This window comes from Eschrichtius robustus, chromosome 9 (genome assembly GCF_028021215.1).
Source record: "Eschrichtius robustus isolate mEscRob2 chromosome 9, mEscRob2.pri, whole genome shotgun sequence".
NCBI classification, from domain to species: Eukaryota; Metazoa; Chordata; class Mammalia; order Artiodactyla; family Eschrichtiidae; genus Eschrichtius; species Eschrichtius robustus.
Window position 1 is genome coordinate 9,652,952 of NC_090832.1, and position 22,604 is coordinate 9,675,555.

General features: G+C 39.6%; 1 protein-coding gene across 1 annotated transcript in view; it reads right to left on the reverse strand.

Annotated features, from left to right (window-relative positions):
- Positions 1 to 22,604, reverse strand: part of SNX9 (sorting nexin 9) — a 98,862-nt gene that overhangs the window by 48,861 nt on the left and 27,397 nt on the right. The window contains exons 2-4 of the mRNA XM_068551051.1: positions 12,216 to 12,302; positions 9,606 to 9,680; positions 7,907 to 8,032 (exon numbers count right to left, since the gene is read on the reverse strand). Of these exons, the coding sequence (XP_068407152.1) occupies positions 7,907 to 8,032; positions 9,606 to 9,680; positions 12,216 to 12,302 (288 nt within the window). The remainder of the gene's footprint in view (positions 1 to 7,906; positions 8,033 to 9,605; positions 9,681 to 12,215; positions 12,303 to 22,604) is intronic.

Genomic DNA, 22,604 nt, shown 5'->3' on the forward strand with positions numbered 1-22,604 from the left:
CCTTAGTAGGGTGGTTCTCACCAGCCAGAATGGAAAACCTCATGATTCATGGGGGTGACAGCAGGTACAGCACTGAAAAGGCTTTTGCCTCAACAGAGAGGCAAAAATGTCCCTAGACTAAAAAAAAAAAAAAAATCCCTAGACTGAGCATTGCTCTGGTCCCACTCTAAAAAGCTTAAACTGAAAGAATTAAACTGTTTCTAAGTAACTTTCTTTTAAAGAAAAACAAAACAAAACACTAGTCTGCAACTGCTGACCACAAAAATAATAGGTCTGGTTTTGTTATATTTTGCTACTTTGTTGTTACTTTGCTTCTTATATGACATCCTTGGGCCACCAGAATGAGTAAGAATCAAACTCTTCTGACAATCAGCATCAAAGACAATGCAGTAAGACCTGGGCAAGGGCCTGTTTGGAAACAACAGTTAGATCGACTTGATTCACTGGTTTCCCAGTATGTTCTGCTGGTTTCAGGGGAAATAAGTTCTTCTGGTTTCCCAGTTCTTCAAGACATGGTCTAAGAAGAACTTTCACTGCACACATCATGAGACAACACTGGGAGAGGCTGGGGGCAGATGGAGAGATGGGCAACAGATGCCTTTATTTCTCTCTGTGCCCACTTGAACTAGTTCAGACTTCAAGGGTGATCTAGGTCTGAGAATTAATGAAAAAGATAACTTATATTTCATCAAGGTAGCTTTCTGTTTGGCGTTCTACCAAACCAGCAAACAAGAGTACAAAGAATATATAAATGTTCAAAAGGTACTGATGAGTAGGCAAAGCTCCCACTGCCCACCTGGTTCCTTACAGAGGATGCCCAAAGTTCAATACAGGTCAACACGGACCATTCGGTTTGACAAGTCTACCAGGTAAGAAGAGTCGCTTATCATGGGCTCACTACCGTGTGTATTATCATCTCGGGGGAAAGGCTCTGGAAGCATTCGAGGGCCCACCTTATTACCACACAAGGAAATCCTCAGTCACATACATCTACACCCTATCGGTTATGTTGCTATGGCTGATTACACTGCCACACCCTAATATATACGCTTGGAAGGAAAGAAGGAGGGAAGGAACTTCCAGAGTAAGACTCTGGCCAGGGGTATACGACAAAAATGAATGGAAAGTTACTGGTTTTGTGAAAGCTGAGGTTATTATGTTTTTGTTTGTTTTTTGCAACTTACCTGCATGACTGAGGCATAAATGTCTTTATCTGACATTTCTCATTCATCAAATGTTTAATAACCATGTGTCAATTGTGTTAGGAAGTGGGACTAAAAAGCAAATAATATGATTCCTCTATAAACCAAGAACATTGCAATCAGTTCCTGACAAAGGTTTCTCGTTCTCAAAAAGGCCTACAGAAGGTATAAAATTGTCTTATCCTAATTATTTCAGCTCAAAATACAGATAGAATTTGTAAAATTTCCTATTTTGTTCTTTATAGATCTTTTGCTAAAAGCACATCATCTAATTCTACAGATGAGCCTCTACTGATTTCAAAAAACCACTTACAGAAGTATAAAACTTGTACATTCTTTTAAAAATAAGCCTAGATCACAAAAACAGATTAAATCCATTTGTAGCCAGTCACATCAATACTACTGACTGGAAATTACTCCCCAAAAAGCTTAAATGACTTAACAGATCCTTTATTAACTCACATTCTGAACCCACAGATGTCAATTCCAGGTATTTATTTTTTAAACAGAGAAAATTAAAAGAATAAGATTTGCCTTAAAAAATGGAAAATACTTGTACTAGCTTAGAGAATTTACTTATTTTTTTGGCACAAAGTTTTAAAGTAGGTAGCTTTATGTGCCAAACAGGATGATGCTATAAGGAGCAGAAGACAATTTGGTAGATCTGTCTAATAAAGGTCCACGCGAAATGGGCTTTTATAGACATTCCTCTGATGACGGGTTGGGCGTATAACAATGCTGACTGGCCCTTCACCAGGGCAGTTATAAGGTAAAAACAAAACAAAACAAACCCTTTGCTTTTGTCATTTGTTTCCTGTTAGATAAAGCAAAACAGCAACAAAACATCCTAAAAAATAAATTTCGCCAGTGTGTATTTTTGAATGGGTCCCAGATGCACAAAGCTGTCTTATGTAAGGCAAGGGTCTGGGATCAGGAAAGCATGGAAGGTTAACATCGCCAGCCTAATGCAGTTTTGAAGAAATCCTGCAAACAGATGTGCACGACCCTCCTTACAAAGCCCTGTAACTGAGTAAAAGGGATTCCTGTGTGGCTGGGAGAGGGGGTGGGGAAATGGAGAGAACCTTTGCAACAGGGGTTTTGTAAAGAGAAAGTCTCAGTAAGCAATTATGAGAAGTCCACAGCATTACAGACCTTATTTGAGATAATGAAATAATAAGCCTTTGTGAAGGTTTCTTTTGCTGATTTATTTTTAAATGGACTACAAAGTGGCCTAAAAATGGACTTTTTTTTGAGAAATGCAAAAGCAAAATGTAGTTCCAACATAAAATTACTATTTCCTTCCTCATTCCTTAATAAAAGTTCCTTCATAACAAATACCATCACACTGAAAATCTCTACATAATAAAAAAGATGTTATGTCCCTAAATACCCACTTAACTTTGAGCATTTGTTTAATATCCAAACTGTTAAAAATAATTAAACCCCTACTAAGTACCACGTATTGTTCTAAACACTTTAGAACTTTTTTCCATTTGCTCTTTCCAACAATTCTGTGAGGACTTACCGATGAGGAAACTGAGGCACACGGAAGCTAAGAAACTCACCGTGAGTCACACAGCAAGTATGAGACCTGGGAATAAAATCTAGGCAAGGTCTGGGATTAAAACCGAGCGTTTTCCCGCCCTTACACATCTAAAGGATGCAGGACACCCCTATCAATAACTATGGCTCACAAAGGCACTCAGGGTTTTAAAGTGGAATGAAAAAGAGAGCATAGAAAAAAAGCAACATTTCAGAGAAACAGAAATGGGAAAGTCAGGAAGAGAACCTAGACTTGTGGGGAAATAATGAGCGATTCTGTTCATGCAGAGTCTGAGATACAGAGGAGACAGGCAGATAGCGATGCTGAACAAGAAGCTGGACACTGAGCGAACTGAAGAGAAAATTCAACACTGGAGAGAGATTGCTAAGGGAATCTCCTGCACGGTTAGAGAGGGCAGAAGAAGGAGACAGGTTGGAACAAAAAAGGGTAAGTGGATTGAGACTGTCCCTTGGAGAGGTGAAAAAAGAAGGAAAATATTTCTATTTAAATGTCTTCCGTGAGTCTGACACCAATTATACCAGTGGCCTGGTCCTCCGATAGTTCAGGAAGCAGCCACGACTCTTACGAAGTGGAGCGCCAGACCGTCAACCCAGCTCTAACACCAAACGTTACACCAGGCTTCCCACCGCACCAACCCACGTGGAGAGGGGGAAGGACGGGATGAGAAACCGCGAAACAGAGGAACAGAGATACATCCAAGGGCAACTGGGATACAGTGTGATAAAAAGCAACAAGAATTTTAACAAAAGGAAAAGCAGTTTATTCCAAGTATGTACACCTTTCTAGTTTAAAAAAGATAGAAAAATAAATCCCTCAAGTCAAAAACCTTCAGATAAAACATCTAGGTTTATACAACTTTCAATTAATGTTTAAGCCCCATTGTTCTTTTAAAGGTACAAACAAAAACTTCCCATTAATTTCTCAAAAGTAAGTTCTGCAAAGAGGCAGTAATCTAAGAGTTTTTAAAAAGATCTATACTGAGAACCTTTTTTATAATCAATGATATAATTTAAACACTAATAGCTGGTAGAAAACCCAAATGAGGACAACTATTAACACATGTTTGGTAATAATGTCTGAGATTCGTTTCCACCAGTGGGTTATTAATTCATTCTAGTGGCACAGCTACTAACAGGAAATGCTCCTGAAACTGTAAAATATCAGATAAATGACTAATAATGAAACCAGTATTAACCACTAAAAACCATTCTTCTTTTCTAAAGGTATTGCAATAGCTGTCCTCATCCAACTTAAAATCTGTAATAGAAAAAGAAAACAAGAACCTGATTCATTTCTTGGATATCCTTCAATAATTTTTCTACACAATTTGCATCTGTGGTGTGTATATATTTAAACACAGTAAAGATAACATTACACATAGTGATATGCCTTTTTAAAAGCCCATTCATCCATATCTGTATATCTGAAGCTACCCTCATTCTTCTAAAAACAGCCCTGCTTCCCATGGTGAGGCTGTCCTGTACTCTATCTGACCAGCCCCTACTGATGACACACACATTCTAGGCTCTGCTGTTACAACAGTGCTGCAGGAAACCTCTTCTCCTGCCCAGATGGCTGTGTTCTGAGAGTAGAGCTGTAAGATCAACTCAGAAGTGCTGGGTCAAAGAGTAGATGCACCTCAAATATTAATATATATTATCAAACTGTCCTCCAAAAAGCTTCATCAATTCATCCTTTACCAGCTTCATACCAGAATGCCTATTTGAACACACCTTTCCTCACACTAGGAGTTAAAACATTTTAGTTCTCTGCTAATTTGATAGAAGAATTTCAAAATGAGCATTTTCCTATGTTTATTGGCTCTTCGTATTTCTTTTCCAATGAAGAATCTGTTCATATCCTTTGCCCATTTCTTCTGAGTTGTTCACCTTTTTCCTACAGATTTACAAGAGTTCTTTGTATATTAACAGAATTAGCTGATATCTCTGGCATGTTAGAAATTTTTTTCCTAGTTGAATATTACTTTTGTTAAAAATTTTTATTTTTTTATTTTTGGCTGCGTTGGGTCTTCGTTGCTGCGCACGGGCTTTCTCTAGTTGCGGCAAGCGGGGGCTACTCTTCGTTGCGGTGCGCAGGCTTCTCATTGCGGTGGCTTGTCTCGTTGTGGAGCACGGGCTCTAGGGCACACGGGCTTCAGTGTAGTTGTGGCTCACGGGCTCAGTGGTTGTGGCTCGCGGGCTCTAGAGCAGAGGCTCAGTAGTTGTGGCGCACAGGCTTAGCTGCTCTGCGGCATGTGGGATCTTCCCAGACCAGGGCCCGAATCCGTGTCCCCTGCACTGGCAGGCGGATTCGTAACCACTGCGCCACCAGGGAAGCCCCTTACTTTTTGACTTAAATATATCAATTCTTTCCTTAATGGCTGCTAGAAATTGTGCTGTGCTTAGAAAGACCTTCTATATTCCAAAGCTAATGAAAAAAAAATGTTACCTATATTTTTTCCAAGTACTTAAAAAAACAAACAGCTCTATCATTTTTCAAATTAAATTGTTCCAACACATTTAAAGAATAATGCATTATATTCCTTTGACATTTACAGTCCTAGTCTATACCTCAGCCAAGTGGCTGGACTGTGTTTTACAGGTAAAGGGTTCCCTTACATACTAGAAAGGAAAGGAAAAGATCATAATGGGGGTTGGGAAGATGCATCAACATTATCTACCTCTACACCAGTCACTGCACTTACCTCTGTGATTGCTCAGTAAGAAGCTAGAACCAGAAGGTACCCCAAGCAACCTGAAATTAGGAGTTTTAAGAAAAACAAAAGGAAGTGCTATTTTACATATTAAGTTATAAATATATGAACTAATTACTCTGAAATGCAGTATAGCTTAAAAATACAAAGTCAAGGAAGACTCAGACAAATTAAAAAATAACAGGCTCAAAATAAGTTATTCAAGAACATCTGCAGACGGATGTAACCTTTTAGAGAGATCTCTCTAAAACGATATGATTTAAAAGATACAACAGTCAGAAAGTTGGATAACCAGTAGCTGGATGCGAGGCTTTAACCTGCCTGTGCAGGAAGAAGGCCAAACTGAAAACAAGTGGTGCTGAGGAGACTCAAGGGATGCTGATTAGAGAGTGTGCACAGCGTACCGAGCTGAAGGGGGGCCCTGCCTGCCTGACGGCAGAGGGGAGAGGCCTGGCTCCTCTGACACACTTATCTCCAAATAAAACTGTCCTCCGGGAACTAACACAATGCCAGACTAACTAGAAAGGCCCAAGAGGCATATACCTGGAACAAAAATAGTATTTTCTTACTGACATTCAGAAAATGAAATAACGGGCAAACCTGACGGCCACATTTTTAAAAGCTGCCAATTAATAATGGTATTTATGAAACGTACCACAGTTTTGGCCCATTTAAGTTGTTCTCACATCCCGGATAACTGAGAGCATAGACGGCTGTTGGAAATATTTTTATTCAAATGCTTAAATTCATTCATTATGGTCATGCTTTCTGTACTTCCGTTACTCCTTGTTTCGGTTCATTTTTTTCTTTGCTTTCAAAGGATCTGATTAGGTTTAATGTCAGATTGGATTAGTAAAACCTAACTTTTAAAAAAAGTCGGTTATATTTTCTTCAAAATAACCTGGAAGAAAAAAATTAGACTTATGCTGATCAGTTTATATTGTTACATTTAAATACTGAGGAGTCTTCCTCATAACATAAAATTTGAGCCTGATTTTGAATTTGTGTTTATGAGCTAAAGTATTTCAGTCTATCTTGAGATATGTGAAACAGGTCCCCAAATTAAAATAAGATGAATATTCCCATCTTTTGTTTTCTTCACTTATTCTATGATCACCTCATTATAATTCCCCTTTATTGAAATGTCATTTTTACTTAATGCAAACCCTTTCACTGATGTGTTTGTAAAACTCAGTGACTCTCAGCTGGGTTAACTTTGCCCATTTGGCAACAATTGGAGACAATTTTGGTGACTGGAACCGGGGTTGCGGCGGGGGTGAGGGGGAGGCGGGGAGAGCGGTGAGGGCAGGCCGGAGACGCTGCTAGTCACCACAGTGAGGAAGCATCAGGCCCCAAACGTTAACAGCTCCCAGGCTAAGAATCCCTGGTGAAACGTCAAGTAAGGGTTAACTGCTATTTCTTCACACTTTATCTTGAGTAAACTTTAACTGGCCAATATTCTTAGGTATTACAGATTAACAAAATAGAGGAGAATGCTCAACTCTGGTGATAACCTCACCTCTGAATTTTAAATATCTGAGCCAGACAATGTGTAACTTAGGATGTCCACAAAAGCTATTTAAAAATGCATAAAATCTGCAGTTAACATATGGTAACAGTACTTTGAAAAACTCTCTTAAAAGGTTAAGATATAAATATAATGTAAGCAAATAATTATAAGTGATGTGATTATTAGGCTTTACCTAATTTAAAGCCTTTTATGTAGTTAAAAATGTCAAGAAGTAACAAAGCCTAAAGTCCATTCATTTCTAAAGATGCAGGAAGCAATAACATTTCCATATCCATCTTCTCAATTTTCTTACTGACACTGGCTCTGGATAATCATTTAGCAATAACTGAACCAGGCAGAGTCACCTAAACTGGTCAAATTCCTTAAAATTACTGTGAACTTGCAGCATAGTTTTCTGAAATTATCCCACTCTTCTAAGTTTTCTAGAAGCAGTACCATAACGGTACCAACTGCTGGATCTACAGCCACTTTTACATGCACTGCATCTGCAAGAGGAGGGGGCTCGAGCTGAGAGCACAAGTAATGTGCCAAGGTCACAGAAATCACATCCTGTTCCAGCCAGAGCTTTGACCCTGACCGCTGCGCCTCAGCAGAGGACCCTTTTCCTTCCCCGCCCTCAAGTGAGAGGATATTCGCAATTTATGGGGTCTGTATTCATACCATGCCAGACTTTTACAAGCAACTCTCAATGAACACCCCGCCTTCTAGTTAATCATCAACTCTAAAAACAGTCTTTGTTAAAACCCAGCAAGAAATGCCACACAAATATCTAACAGCTATTTTGTTTACGCTTTCAGGGAATGGCAACAGCTATAACGCAGCACAAGCTTTCACAAACGTGCTTTGCTCTCAGTAAAGCCAGTCGCATCCAGCAGGATGATGGAATAAAGATTTACCTGGTTGTTACTGCTGGCAGCTGATGAATTGGCTTGAGCTGTACTTGCTGAGAGGGAATCGAGGAAGGCTTGGTCAGCCACTGAATTTCCACAAGAAAACTGATCTTTTCCATCACTGGGCAAAATCTGAACATTAGGAAGAACCACAGTTATCTTCATAGATTAGAGTTACTTCAGAGTTAGAGCCCCTGAGGGCAAGCAAGAACTGTCATCTAATATGGAAAAGGGATTTCCATTCTTAAAGGGTAAGCAAGGGCTTCCCTGGTGGCGCAGTGGTTGAGAGTCTGCCTGCCAGTGCAGGCCCTGGTCTGGGAGGATCCCGCGTGCCGCGGAGCAGCTAGGCCCATGGGCCACAATTGCTGGGCCTGCGCGTCCGGAGCCTATGCTCCGCAACAAGAGAGGCCGCGATGGTGGGAGGCCCGCGCCCCACGATGAAGGGTGGCCCCCACTTGCCGCAACTGGAGAGGGCCCTCGCACAGAGGCGAGGACCCAACACAGCCATAAATAAATAAATAAAATAAAATAAAAAGAAATTTCATGTTGAAGTGCTTGCATGTTTAAAAAAAAAAAAAAGGGTAAGCAAGCCCAAGAAGATGTCATAACAATTCCTTTCTGTCAGTATGCAGAATTCTAGAAATGCAACTAATGCCAGTATCAACTTAAATTCTCCCATTTCCCTCATTCCTGTTCATTTTTAGGATCCTGAATGCACAGTGCACAGAGGTCAAACACGACATAAACATGAGACACGCGGACTGGGTTCAGGGGCCTGGGAACCCTCTGAAACGGTCTGGAAAAGGTGGGGTGTCTGCATGTGCATATTTCTGAGATTTCATCAGATTCTCCAGAGTGTTCAAAACTCCCCCCCCCGCCAACTCTCAGTCAGGAGCAACAGACAGCCTTCCCATTCTGCAGGCGGTGCCCAGCATACAGCCTCCCAGGGCACTATTTCTCTCTACTGGAGGGGAACCCAAGGCAACTTTGTTCTTGATCTCACTCCAACTTTACTCACAGGGCACCAGACAACCTTAGTTTCTTTCTATCACCCAGGATGAGAGGCAAGCTCACCAGGTACCCAGGACTCAGCTCAGTGACCTATGGACAACCAGCAGGGGGTGCCAGGAGGCTGACTCAGAGAGGGTTTGTCAGCTGAGTGGGTGTGTCCCAGGCAGGGAGGGCTCATTCAGGGGCTGTGCACTACCCTTGGCATCTATCACAACAGAGCTTAAACCGGGCAATAGCTCACAGCAGCCCATCCAAGACCCTCCGTCCTTGGGAATGGGAGAAGGAACTGAGAGAGATGTCCTAAATTAGCACAGGGGGAAGAAAGCTACTTCAAACAGTCTGCTATTTAAACTTCGTGAATCAATTCTACAGTAAACAGTATTGTAGGTAGCAGCTACTACACAATATTAGCAAAGGGAAAAATAGAGACTTTTATTCAGAATAATTAAAAGTTGCTATCCTTGGAAGGAACTTAATCTAAATATTTGGAGTCACTCTTTGGAGCGTTAAGTCTATAGGTAATATTTCTTCTTGGTTCTACTTCAATGTATTTTCTACATTTTATATAATCAGCATGTATTAATTTTACAATGGAATTTTTTCATTATCTTCCAGTCCTGTCCTTTAAGTTGATAATTCATAAAATGATATGGCAACGACCAGGTTTAATTAATAAATGACAGTAAGTTCTTACCTCAACGTAGTCTGTGGGAACAAGCCCTCGTTCTCCTTTGCTGTTTCTTCCTTCCAGCCATCCTCCGCCAACGTCCTCAAAAAGGTTAAAAAAAAAAAAAAAAAAAGATTATAGTTGGAATTTCCTGCAGATATTTTGCTCTGGGAATTGTTATACATAAAAAAGTAATTAACATTAACCTTTTCATTCCTACAGAGCTAACGTTGTTCAAATTTTTTAATTCTTAAGCCTTCTCTTTACATCAGAAAATGATATAATCTAAAAAGAAAAATCAAACTTGAACAACCGATCAAAGATTGAAAAACAGTCTATTAATAGAATACCATCAGTTTGTAATTCCTTTCTATTTACTGGTCTGTGGTAGGTCACAAAAATGGTTTGCAGCTCTGACTGTCAAGAGGTAGAATGCACACCCGCTACTTCTAGAATCTGGCCTGTCCTTTGTGACCTCTTTGGCCAACAGAATGAGGTGGAGATAATATGGGGTGAGTTCAGAGCTGGCCTCTAGAAGCTCTGTACACTTCAGCTAGCTCTTTTTTTCCAAAAGAGCTACTATGAGGATAAATCTGAGTTGCCAGATGATGACAGAGACAAGGCCCAATCTCCCCATTGCCCCACCCAAAGCCAGCTAACCCCCAGCAGGAGAAATGCCAGACAGATGAGGCCATGTTGGAGTGTTCTGCCCCAGCCCTGCACTGGGTGACTGCAGACCCACGGGCGAGCCCAGGTAAGGAGAACCACCCAGCTGACTTGTGGATTCCTGAGCAACAACAATCGATTATTTGTTTAAGCCACTAAGCTTTGGGATTGCCTGTTGTTTAGGAAAACTAACTGGTCCATACTCCCTTAGCTCTCCTGGATAAGTAACATTAATAAACTAAATATCAATAATAACATACTCTATAACAGGATTCCCATTTTTCAACGTTACCTCAGCAAAGTCCTACTTTTTCCCCTTAAAATAGTAAGGGTTATCTTAAATTCATAAATCATACCCTAATTAGTTAATACCTACCTGAATCTAGATAACATATTCTTTTTAAAAGTCACTTTAAGCCACAACTTCATCCCCTTCTTGACCACAACAGCAACTTAAATACTATTTTACCAAGAAATGAAGAATGCTTCTTCATTAAAAAAAAAAAAAAATCAATAGTAGATAAAAGAATCTTTAATCTCTTCTATGATTAAAAATAGAACCTATTTACTTATATACACCTGGCATATTATATAAAACTACATATACTTTTTCTAACCAGTAATTTTTTTTTTTTTAATCTAAAACATACAAAATAGGTCTAAAAAAACACTATCAACATTAAGAAACTGCAATCCTCCTAGTCATTCCTTGTTCTCCTTCCTTGGTCTCTGTGCTGCCGTAGTCCCCACTCCCTCCCACCTGGTGGAACAGGTGCATCCCTTCCTTCCTCTTCCAGAGTCTCCTTGGCCTTCCTGGTACCTTCCTTCACATGCTTCCTCAAAGATGTCCAGGGAGCCGGCCAATCTCCAGCCCTCAGCTCTAGCTCTGCAATTCTATTTCTAAACTGATGCAAAGCTATAGGGCAGGGTTGATTATTTATTAGTCTTTAAACTCAACATTTAAAAAATAAGCTCTTCTTCCTGACTTACGTACTTTAATAAATCCATTTGCACCATTCTCTTAGGTGTGAAGGCCAAAAACCTCAGGGATCCTTGACTATTTCTCACCAATAGTATCTAATCAGGCACCAAGTCCTCCTGGTCTGACTCTCCAGAGCCTCCTGCATCCATCTTCTTTCTACTCCTATTGCTACTACCCAAGGTCATGATCCTAGGCTCCAGCCACACCAATTCATTCAATACACCTCTGCTAGATTAGTTTCCTTGAAGTGCAGGTCTCATCATGTCACCTCCCTACAACAATATCAACAATAAAACCAAGCGAAACCCTTAAATGAATCCACTGCTTCCCAAATGAAATCCAAGGCTGTAGCCTGGCTTCAGGTCCTGTCTGGTTTGGCTCTCAGAGCCTGTTTTCTCAGCCAGTCTCCTACTGGCGTATATATACCTGTGCTCCTGGGACACTTGTTTACTTGCAGTGTCCCCAGCAGAGAAGAAAAAGCAGGGCTTGGAGGCCAGCGGATGTGGTTTTGAATCCCGGTTTTGCCACTTACAAGCAGAAGTGTCTTGGGCAAGTTACTTAACCTCTCTAAGGCTCATTACCCTCATTTGGAAAAAGAGATTAAAAATACCTACCTCACACAGTTCACAGAGAAAATACATCAAAAAATATATGCATAGTACTTAGCCAAACACTTGGCTCACAGGCCATGAATAAATGGTAGCTGAGGCTGCTGAACAACACTGGTCACTTTCTGATCTCTATACCTGTGTCCAGCTGGGATCTGTCCCGGATGTCACTCCAGTTCTGCCTGATGGAGCCCCATCCAGCTATTTTTAGGGGGTCTTAATTGTTCTCAGTGTTTATATAATAGATTATTACTTCAATATCAATACTTCACAAGCAACAGGAAAGAAATTCATGTGGGTCTGAATGATCGACCTGTTAAAAAAATAAAATCTTAAAAATAAGCCCTTAAGGGACCGATTTAAACCTAACAGTTCTCTTACCGGATTTGTAATTGTGATGATTTCTCCTTCATTAACTGTCAGTTCATTATTTCCAGGTTCAGCAGCAAAATCATACATAACCCGAGCCTATTGGAAGTAGAGAAGAAAAGAGGAAGTTACAAATGTTAACGTAACAGTCAGAAAAGAACCGCCTATACCGTTCACTTTGTAAGTGTGCTGGTGTGAACAACACATCATGACGTGACTGCAGTTGTTTTGCAAGAAAGGAAGACATAGTACCAGAATGATTCATCAGCCCTATTTGTGAGGAAGAAAGAAACCAACGGTGAGAGCCCTGCTGTGCTTTGGAAACAGGGAAGGTTTCTGGTAGCTGCCCACCCTGCATTTAGACATCGGCCCCCAGAGTACTGAAAATAAACCCATTTCATCAAGGGGAAAAGAGCATGGCCTTCCTTTTAGGAGGTAAGAAGTAGAAATACAGATACTGTTCCTTCTGGGAACACTCAATCTCAGGGCCTGAGGGATCTCCACAGACACACAAATATGTACCCACGTCAGATTCATAATCTTCAGATTAATCCCTTGCTATGAAAACTCTCAATGTTCTTTATCTAGGATAAATTTTGATAGTGCAGCATCCCTAGCCAACTAAACGCAGAAATTTAAGATGTGGGCAGCAAGATATATTCATACTCTTCTACTAGAATACTTCCTACTATACGACGACTTACCTAGGGCTCTGGTATAGCGGTCAGGTAACCTGAGCAGCTGTGATTTTCAAACTTCTCCTTGCAATGGAATCTGAATTTCATAGAAAACAGACTAAAGGGAAGCTGTTCTGGTTGATGTGAGGTGGGGCTGCTCTTTCAGGGTCTTCCTCAAGCGGATCCTTGAGGCACCAACCCAGAGATGTGGGTTCCTTGGAATAACTGCCATGCACGTATTCCAAGAGAGACAACCACTGTTGCAAAAATACAAATACTTTATATATACTTTTATAATATATAATAAATATATTACATATATTTAATCCATTTCAAATTCTAAATAATTGCCTTTCATGGACTATCTTATAGAAGCAAGTCCACCTTATAAATTGGAGGCCACATGAACCTAGTTAACACGGTTTGTTTTAAAAGTTAATTGTCCTATGAGGCAAAATGAAGTCTGCCTACAGGGCTAGACAAATTAGCCTAATGGAACTGCATTCCTTTAACAAATACTTGCTGCACACTGACCATATGGCAAGAACTGTGCTGGCCCTTTTGCTGGCCAGGGCTCTTTCTCCACACCTGCTTAATGAGCCTGAAATCCTTATAACAGGAATCAAGGATTCACCTCCGGTGATAAAAGATTAGGGGGAAAAAAATCCCCAATACTAATTTATTTTGAAATACATCAAAAATAATAAGATGAACTGATGGAGGAATATGTGATAAAGCAGGTACAGTAAGTAAAATGTTATTTATAGAATCTACAATAGATAGTGGATTTACGGTGCTCAATGGAAAATGAGTTCAACTTTTCTACATGCTTGAAATTTTTCATAATAAAATGTTGGAAAGAAACAAATGGTAGTGTACAGTCTGTCAGTCAAGAAATAGCATTAGATCCTTTACTGCTATAGGCTGGGAGGCTGGGAAGGGGGACTGAAAGCCAGGCTCAGGGACAGTGAGAAATCTGGAAGCATTCCAGTTTTCCTTAGGTCACTACAAAGGACAACGGCACCGAGCCGAGGTATGTGCTTCACACAGCTGCAAAAGTAGACAGAATTCTGCTTGCCACGTTGGGGACTATTTTTTAAAAACATGCCACACCAACCTCAATCCCTCGTGCAATGAGGGCAGACAGGAGATAAACGCCTGAGGGGGGAGAGGGGGGTCCCCAGGCCAGGACTCACCCCCCAGGACGGGGAGCTTCCCGGAGAGGGGCGGGACCTGGCAAGCTGACGAGAGCCAGATGAGGAACCTGCTTTTTGTTCCTGTTCCTTAGGAATCCTGGTTAACAACTTTTTTGATCCGGTTAAATCCAACTAACCCGCAGATAGAGAAAACCAAAGCCTCCTGTTTACTAAAGTTACAACTTGGTGAAACAGAATGTGAAACAAGCCAAAAATAAAAAAATGGAAACTCCCTTACACATTTAAGCATTACTGAACATTTACCAGTGGAAAATGTCTATAAACACTATAGGTTTATTTAATACATTGGTTTAGGACTTTTTTTTTTTTAACCTAGAGATGCTTCTTAAGAATTATAACTGAGACTAACTTTGGAAAACAAAAAGATTTAAAAAGCACGTCCCCAAATGAGCATAAATGTCAACAGGAAGGGAAAAAAAAGGCCATTCAGCCCAGAAGAGTAACTCTCCTTACAAAGTGGAGGCCAGACTGGAAACCTCCGGCCCCCTCCTATTATCCACTCCTTCTCTCCCCTGTCCCTCCTTGGCTTCCAGGTCTCCTCACCTTCCCGCCTTCACCGCCACTACAGGACCCACACAGATAAAGATGCTGACCTCGACCTCAACTGCCAATCTGCCCAACTATTTTTTGATGTGGTCTTTGAAAGAAAAAGTCATTTTTCTACACCGCCTTTTCCAATGTTAGCTGTACATTAAAAAATGACTCTAAGTATATTCAAGAGCTAAATTTCCACACAGTAGGTAACTTCATACTGTATACTGAATACGTACTGTCAACCACAATTCATCTCTTCAGCAGCAATTTCAACAAGTATTATAGAGGAAGCGAATGGCTGGCAGATAGCAATCCTATATATAAGTTCTTTTATCTAGATATAGTAAGATAAACATTAGTGGATTCACAGCTTCAAACTAAGTGTTCCAGGCGCTAAGCGTTCCAGAATTCTAAGTGTGCCACACACACCTGTCTGATGTGTGCAGAACCCATCATCCTGAACATACCTCATTCTTTCTGACCCATGCTGTAAATATCTGTTACTTTGTCTGCTCCACATCCCTTCCTTTTGGAAGCTTCCTGCCTGGCTCCAAATGACTGGTGACCATATAACCCAAACAGGGAAAATCACAATGCAACAGGGATGCTGGGAGAGTGGGTCTTTTTCTCTGAAAATGTCGCCAGCGGCTACAAGTCTGAAGAATGAAGTGGGGGGAATGCAGAGTGGAATGAGGAAGAGAAACAGTGTCCTTGATGAGAGCACCTGAAGGACAAGCCCAAAGCCATTTCTCCCCTTGTGGACGGTTCACTCACAGGAACGAGTGCATCTCCTTTTGTGCTTATGAGTTCAGACTGTCACTTGCAATCTAGAGAGTCCAAGTTGACACAAACCAATAATCCCAAACCAAAGAATTTTTTAAGAAAACATCCTAAATAAAAAAACACTGTACATAAGTTCATTGCTGTATTTCCTATTTTGCAAAACAAAACCTAAAATGTACAATAATAGAGAATTAAACAGTTCCAAATAACAAAAAGACTGGCAGCAAAAAAATTTCATATGGGGATTAGAACACAGAAGACAAGCTCCCATTCTTACACATCTGCTTCTTTCACATAAATCACAATTAAATCTTGGGAAAAAACAGTAAACCTTCAGCGATGCAGCTCTCCCATCTTTAAAACAGAGACAAGGGCTTCCCTGGTGGCGCAGTGGTTGAGAATCTGCCTGCCAATGCAGGGGACACGGGTTTGAGCCCTGGTCTGGGAAGATCCCACATACTGCGGAGCAACTGGGCCCGTGAGCCACAACTACTGAGCCTGCGCGTCTGGAGCCTGTGCTCCGCGACAAGAGAGGCCGCGATAGTGAGAGGCCCGTGCACCACGATGAAGAGTGGCCCCCACTTGCCACAATTAGAGAAAGCCCTCGCACAGAAACGAAGACCCAACACAGCCAAAAATAAATAAATAAATTAATTAATTTAAAAAAAAAAACAAAAAAGAGATACTCAAAAAAATGAGTAAAATATGTAAACATTCAGAAATTCAGGGACTGAAGGATCTTATTAATCTGACACCCTTGAGAACTGAAGTTTTGCATGTAGGTGATATTTCTATAAAATTAATCTTTTTAAATGGCAAGCTTGTTTTACTTAAACACACTCTTGACTTTTTATAAAATTTACATATTTAATGACTTCCTATATCTTGTCTCTACCTAATCCACAAGATCATCAGAAGAAACAGAACTCACTCTAACAGACCCTGAGAGCATTATTATACCACTGATATACGTAGATGTATTTGTCTTTTTTGTAAGTGGTTAAGGCATAAATGCTTTTCAGTTTCTATCAATCTGTGATTTCAACAGCTGTTGCTAAATCCTGGCCTGTGCTTGTTCACTTGTTATTTTGAATCAAATAAAGAATCTTAAATTATCCCCGTAAAATTTCATCTTGTTAGATTCAGCCCATTGCTCCAACCTATTAAGAGTTTTCTGAATTCCTGAACCATCATCCAATTGTCCCTTATCCTTTTCTGCTGAGTCATTAGAAAGCCTGATAAACATGCTTTCCATAGTTTCACCTGTGCCATCAGTAAAATTGTTAAAATATGGCATGGCTGAGGTCCAAGACAGCTGCACATGATAAAACAACTCTTTCCAAGGAGACATGGATCAATTAATTATGTTTTGGGCATGTTGCTCTTAAAATTTCCACGTGAGGAAATAAACTTGGTTTGTTTCCTTAAATGTTTACAAGAAATGTGCTTGATAATCTATTCAGGATTAGAGTGAAGATGATTGAGTTCTGCGAAGGTTTTATTTTAACAGTTGTTCTAGTAAAAGATCTTTTCCCAGTAGAAGAATTTTCTAAAAAGAACTGGTAGCACCCATCGAGAATGGCTGAAAATTAATTTTCTTATGTAAAAATTTCAAGAATAAACTACCAGTAAAATTGATATGTTCTTTTAAAAATGTTTTTCCTAAAATGGGTTTATATCTGTCATCCTGAAATATGATGCACTTAGAGGAATGTTCTAACTGGTCAACCAGACAAGTAGCTTGAGAAACTTCCAAGGCAAAGAGAAATGTAAATAGAAATTCATTGAGTGTAGGAATATGTTTCCAAGAAACATTTAGAATAATCTTAAATCTGTGTGTAACAAAGGGCAATTATACAATCGCAAGGGGGAAGAAATCCTGAATACTTACAATAAACCAATCAAATTGTACCATCCACTTCCATGTTACTCCTCCCAGCCTCTATTCCACTCATGCACAACGATTCTGGGAATACTTGGACCAAGGGAATCCTCTGAACTGAGGCCATGTTGTAACCAAACAGCTGGAGGTTGGGCTGATTTTAAGAAACCTTCTACCCAAACTCACCCAGATCAAAGCTTCTTTATGTGTTTTATATAAGAACAATCAGAAGAAAGCATTAGTTATTTGATGTGGTGGCATCAAACTGGCGTATCACACATAACATCACTATTACCAAAAATCACTAATATATAAAACATGAACTACAAAAGAATCTTTGCAATTCGTATCACAACGTTTTAATCTTAAAAAGCATCTAGAACTCAAGAAAAAGATCAGCAACCCATCAGAAAAAATGGGCAGAGGAATACACAGTTCATAGAAAAATATAAATGGCCCTTACACCATTTATGTGTGAAAAAAATGCTCAATTCCACACATAAAGGAAGACAAATTAATTTGGTAGATGTAGCCAGATTTCCCTCCACTGGGGATTGTACCATTTAAACCTCTGCCGGCAATATACATGAATGTAATGGTTCTCCGCAGTTTCACAAACAGAATCAATTACCCAACTTTTGCATTTCTGCTCATCTTATAAGTGAGAAATTCTACTTCAATACAGTTTTCACGATACATTTATCCTTAGATCCAGAAGTCGCATTTTGCGAATCCATTCTCTAGCTGCACCTGTGCACGTGTGTACAAGGTTATTATTTAGTGCAATATGCAAAAGCAAGGATGATGCTGAAGGATAGTTAATAAATGAAATAAATGAAAAAGGAATAATAGAATTAGAACATCGTTTTTCAATCCTTAATAATTTAATGCATCTAAGCACAGTGCATCCAAAAGACAACCAGACATTACTTGCCTTCTGATGGAATACGATGCCAGTCACATACTTGAAAAAAGAATTTGAATCTTATTGACCCTCTAGATCCTAGTACCAATTTACAAGACATACAAAGGAATATATTACACTCTGCAATGAGGATGCAGTAAGAAAATCCAGACGTAGGAAATCACAGAACCCATTTTCTCTAACAAACAAATCTCAAAGACAAAAACAAGCCCAGGTATGGGGGCAAGGAGGAGGGAAGTGAGGGAACTTATAAACTGAGAGGCTTAGAAAATTGATTATGACTGCTATATATACTTCATTTGGATTCTTTTTTTTTTTAAATCTATTTCTCTTCGTCGTACTTGTTTTTTCATTTTTTTAAAATTGAAATACCGTTGATTTACAATGTTTCAGGTGTACAGCAAAGTGATTCAGTTATATATATATATATATATATATAGATTCTTTTTCATATTATTTTCCATTATAGGTTCTTACAAGATATTAAATATAGTTCCTTATGTTATACAGTGGGTCCTGTTGTTTATTTTATATATGGTGTTGTGTATCTGTTAATCCTAAATTCCTAGTTTGTCCCTCCCCATCTTATTTGGATTCTAAGTCCAACAAAATGCAAAAAAGATGATAATATTTGAGACAGTTGAAAATTTGAACACTTAAGGGCTCTGAGATATTTTAAAGTAGTCAATTTTCAAGTATCAAAATAGTATTGTGGTTATATCTTTAAAGGACTTCCCATCTTTAGAGATACCCATTAAAATATTTACAGATGAAGTGATATAAAGTATCTGGCATTTCTTCAAACGTAATGCAAGAGCAAAGGAAGCTGATGGGGTCTAGACAAAACAAGGCGAGTCAACAGTTGCCAAAGCTGGGTGATGGGTACAGAGGCTTCATTTATACTACCCTACTTTTGAGTATGTTTGACTTTCTCCATAATAAAAAGGCTTTTAAGAAAACTATAAAAAGAACCAAAGGAAATCTTAAGTGAGTTTTTAAAATAATCTTGCAGTGGAGGAGGACTTTAAGTACAGAACAAAATCCTGAAGTCCTTAAAAGAGAGAGATGGAGAAACTTCTCTTCTCCCAAAATAACACATACCTGCCTTGCCTGGCAAAAGCCATTATGAAAGATAAGAAACAAAGAAAGATAAGAAACAAATGACAAACCAGGAAAAATATTTACAGTTTTTATCACAGACTAAAGGTTGGTTCTCCTACTCTATGAAGGGTAACTACAAATCAGTAAGAAATAAAAGGCTCTTAAAAATGTAAAACCTCACTTATAAAACAAATATTTTCCATCTATCGATTGGCAAAAAAACAAAAACAAAACTCTGATCACAACACTGTGGGCGTGAGGGTGCAGGTGCAGAGAAACAGGAATTCTTACGTAGTGCTCATGGCAGTGAGAGGCAGCCTGGTAACGCCTATCAAATCACAAACATGCAAACTCTCTCACTCAGAGACTCCACCTCCAGGAATTCTTCCTCTAGAAATACTCACCCATTTGCAAAAGGTTATTCACTGCAGCACTGTTTACAAGAGCAAAGGACCAGGCCCAGCCTGAAAGGTAGGGACTGGTCAGTCAAGTAGGGCACCTCTATGGAATGGAATACCATGTACTCCAACAAAAAAGAAGAAGGGTTTGCTTATTTTTCACATGTGGAATCCTCTCTAATGTATATATATTAAGTGAGAAAATAAAGCAAGGTATAACCATTGTGTTAAAAAAAAAAAAAGGAAGAAAATGCACCTGCTTGTGTATGTATAGGATATCTCTGTAAGGATATAGAAGAAATTGATAACACTGCCTCTGAGAAGACAGCTGGCTGAGGTAAGGGAGGAACAGGAGAGGAATTTTCAGCGTTATCCCTTTCGTATCAATACCTTTTTAAGTGTGTGTTTTCTTAACATGAACTTATTGTTTAGCCAAAAAAAATTAAAAATTAAAAGCACTGTCTTGTATCTTTACCCAGGAAGCTCAGAATCTTGTTGAAAATACCACAGTCTATTTGAGAATGTTTCCCCAGTTACAACAGAACACAAAATGCTCCAGAGTTTAACTCAAAAAAAGGCAATCCGAATCTGTAATAAAATCTACACATTTCTGGAGTTCTCATTCTGAGTACTGTTATTTCACTATATATATAGATACACACACACACACACACACACACACACAGGCACTTTTACAACAACAAAAAAATATAATGAAGTTAAAAAAGGAAAAGTTAGAAAATGTTCCTCTTCTCCCCAAAGGGCACAACTGCTAATAGATTTGAAAGTATCCTTCAAAATGTTCTGCATTTGACACGTGCATTTGCACACACACACATACACACAGAACCCCTCAGAACCATAGTACACGTACGTCTCTACATTTCATGTTTTATTCAATCTTAGTATTCTTCATATCAGCACATCTACCTTGTTCTTTTTTTTTTTTTTTAATTTATTTTTGGCTGCGTTGGGCCTTCGTTGCTGCACACGGGCTTTCTCTAGTTGCAGTGAGCGGGGGCTACTCTCTGTTGCGGTGCGTGGGCTTCTCATTGTGGTGACTTCTCTTGTTGTGGAGCACGGGATCCAGGCACGTGGGCTTCAGTAGTCGTGGCACGAGGGCTCAGTAGTTGTGGCTTACGGGCTGTAGAGCACAGGCTCAGTAGTTGTGGCGCATGGGCTTAGTTGCTCCGCGGCATGTGGGATCTTCCCAGACCAGGGCTTGAACCCGTGTCCCCTGCATTGGCAGGCGGATTCTTAACCACTGCGCCACCAGGGCAGTGCATAAGTCCCCTACCTTGTTCTTTATCACAGCTGCAAGGTTACTAATCTACTACTCAACCTCCAGGGCAAAGCACAGGAAAACCTACTTAGCTGGTTAAGAAAATAACCTCACCCCCACTCCAAATTAAAATAGCTTTACTGTTTTTCCTGATTATAAAATGACATGTGCATTGTAAAAAAAAAGATAAAAGTTTAACAGCAAACAGTACCCCAAATCCCAAACCTCAGAGACAACAGGTAGGAAACATAAACATTCCCAGGAACTGTGTCTGTCCCTGCCACCCCTGCCCCCCAACACTGTGTGTTGACAATGTTTTTCATTTCTCCCCCAAAAGGGGGATGAAATGTAATTATTGGCAACACAGTGATTATGAGCTGGCTCTGGAGCCAGACCACGCAGGTTCAACTCCCCACTGTACCGTTTCACCAGCCTTGTAAACTTGGCTCAATTCCTTAAAGTCTCTGTCTCAGATTCCTCAAGAATATATGATAAGGCCAACAGCATGTGCCTTGTGACACAAAGGGCTCAATTAATGTTAGCTATCATGACCTTTGGCTTTTTTGAACATCATATATACATTCTGCATGTGCTAAAAATTGTTGCCTAACTGTGTCTTCTTTCCAGCCCACCAAGGATTCTGAAACTGGCCTGAAAGCTCAAAGGAAAGAGCTGAGTGTCGGGTTACTTTTTCCCACAAAAGGTGGTTCTAGAGTCTGTTACTGCACCAGATTATATGAGAACCAGACCCACCTGAGGGGGGTCAACCAGAAACACATACCCTCCACCTCGTGTGTAATACGTGTATGAAGGTAGGGGCGATCCAGCAATGCCGATGGTGGTCCACAGGGAACCCCTCAACCCCGAGCATTTGAAAAAATATTAGAATAATGAAATTTAATCAGGAGACCAATATTAAAATAAAGTGGCAAAAATCAATAGTTTCTCTATAAATAATAACTTGATTTTAAAAAACATATATATAAAAATATATAAATAATTGGGGGTTATTCCCAAGAGCAACCACAACAAAAAAATACAAAGCAGAAGCGATAACCAAAAGCATGAAGAACCTTAGTAAAGACAATCTTATCAATAAATCACACCGTGTTCCTGAGAACAAAGGTGAAACACCATAAAGATGTCTGTCTATAAATATAATGCTGTTTCATCTAAAATCCCAAGGGGATTTTTTTTCTGAGAAATTGTGAATGAACTTGTCCCAAATGTACTCTGCTCACTTAAAAAAGGGTACCTGAAACACACCATGACTTGAAAAACAAAGAATGACAAAACTTCATTTTTAGCACTTTAAGGCCACAAACAAAAATCAATAGCCAGAGACCATATGTTAAAGATTTTTAACATTTTCATCCAGCCCTTTAATACAAACTCAGCATAGTTTCCAAAATGGCACAAAGTACCTTACTTATTTTCCTCATTAGGTTGGAAGATTAAACTGTCCCATAAAACAAATTCCTGCTTTAGCTATTAGTCTCCTTTTTCTTATGCTAGTGATCACCAGCAAGTACTACTTAGCCCTTTACTACACTGATTACTTTGTACTGAACATTCCAACAATTCCATTTAGAAAAAAATACA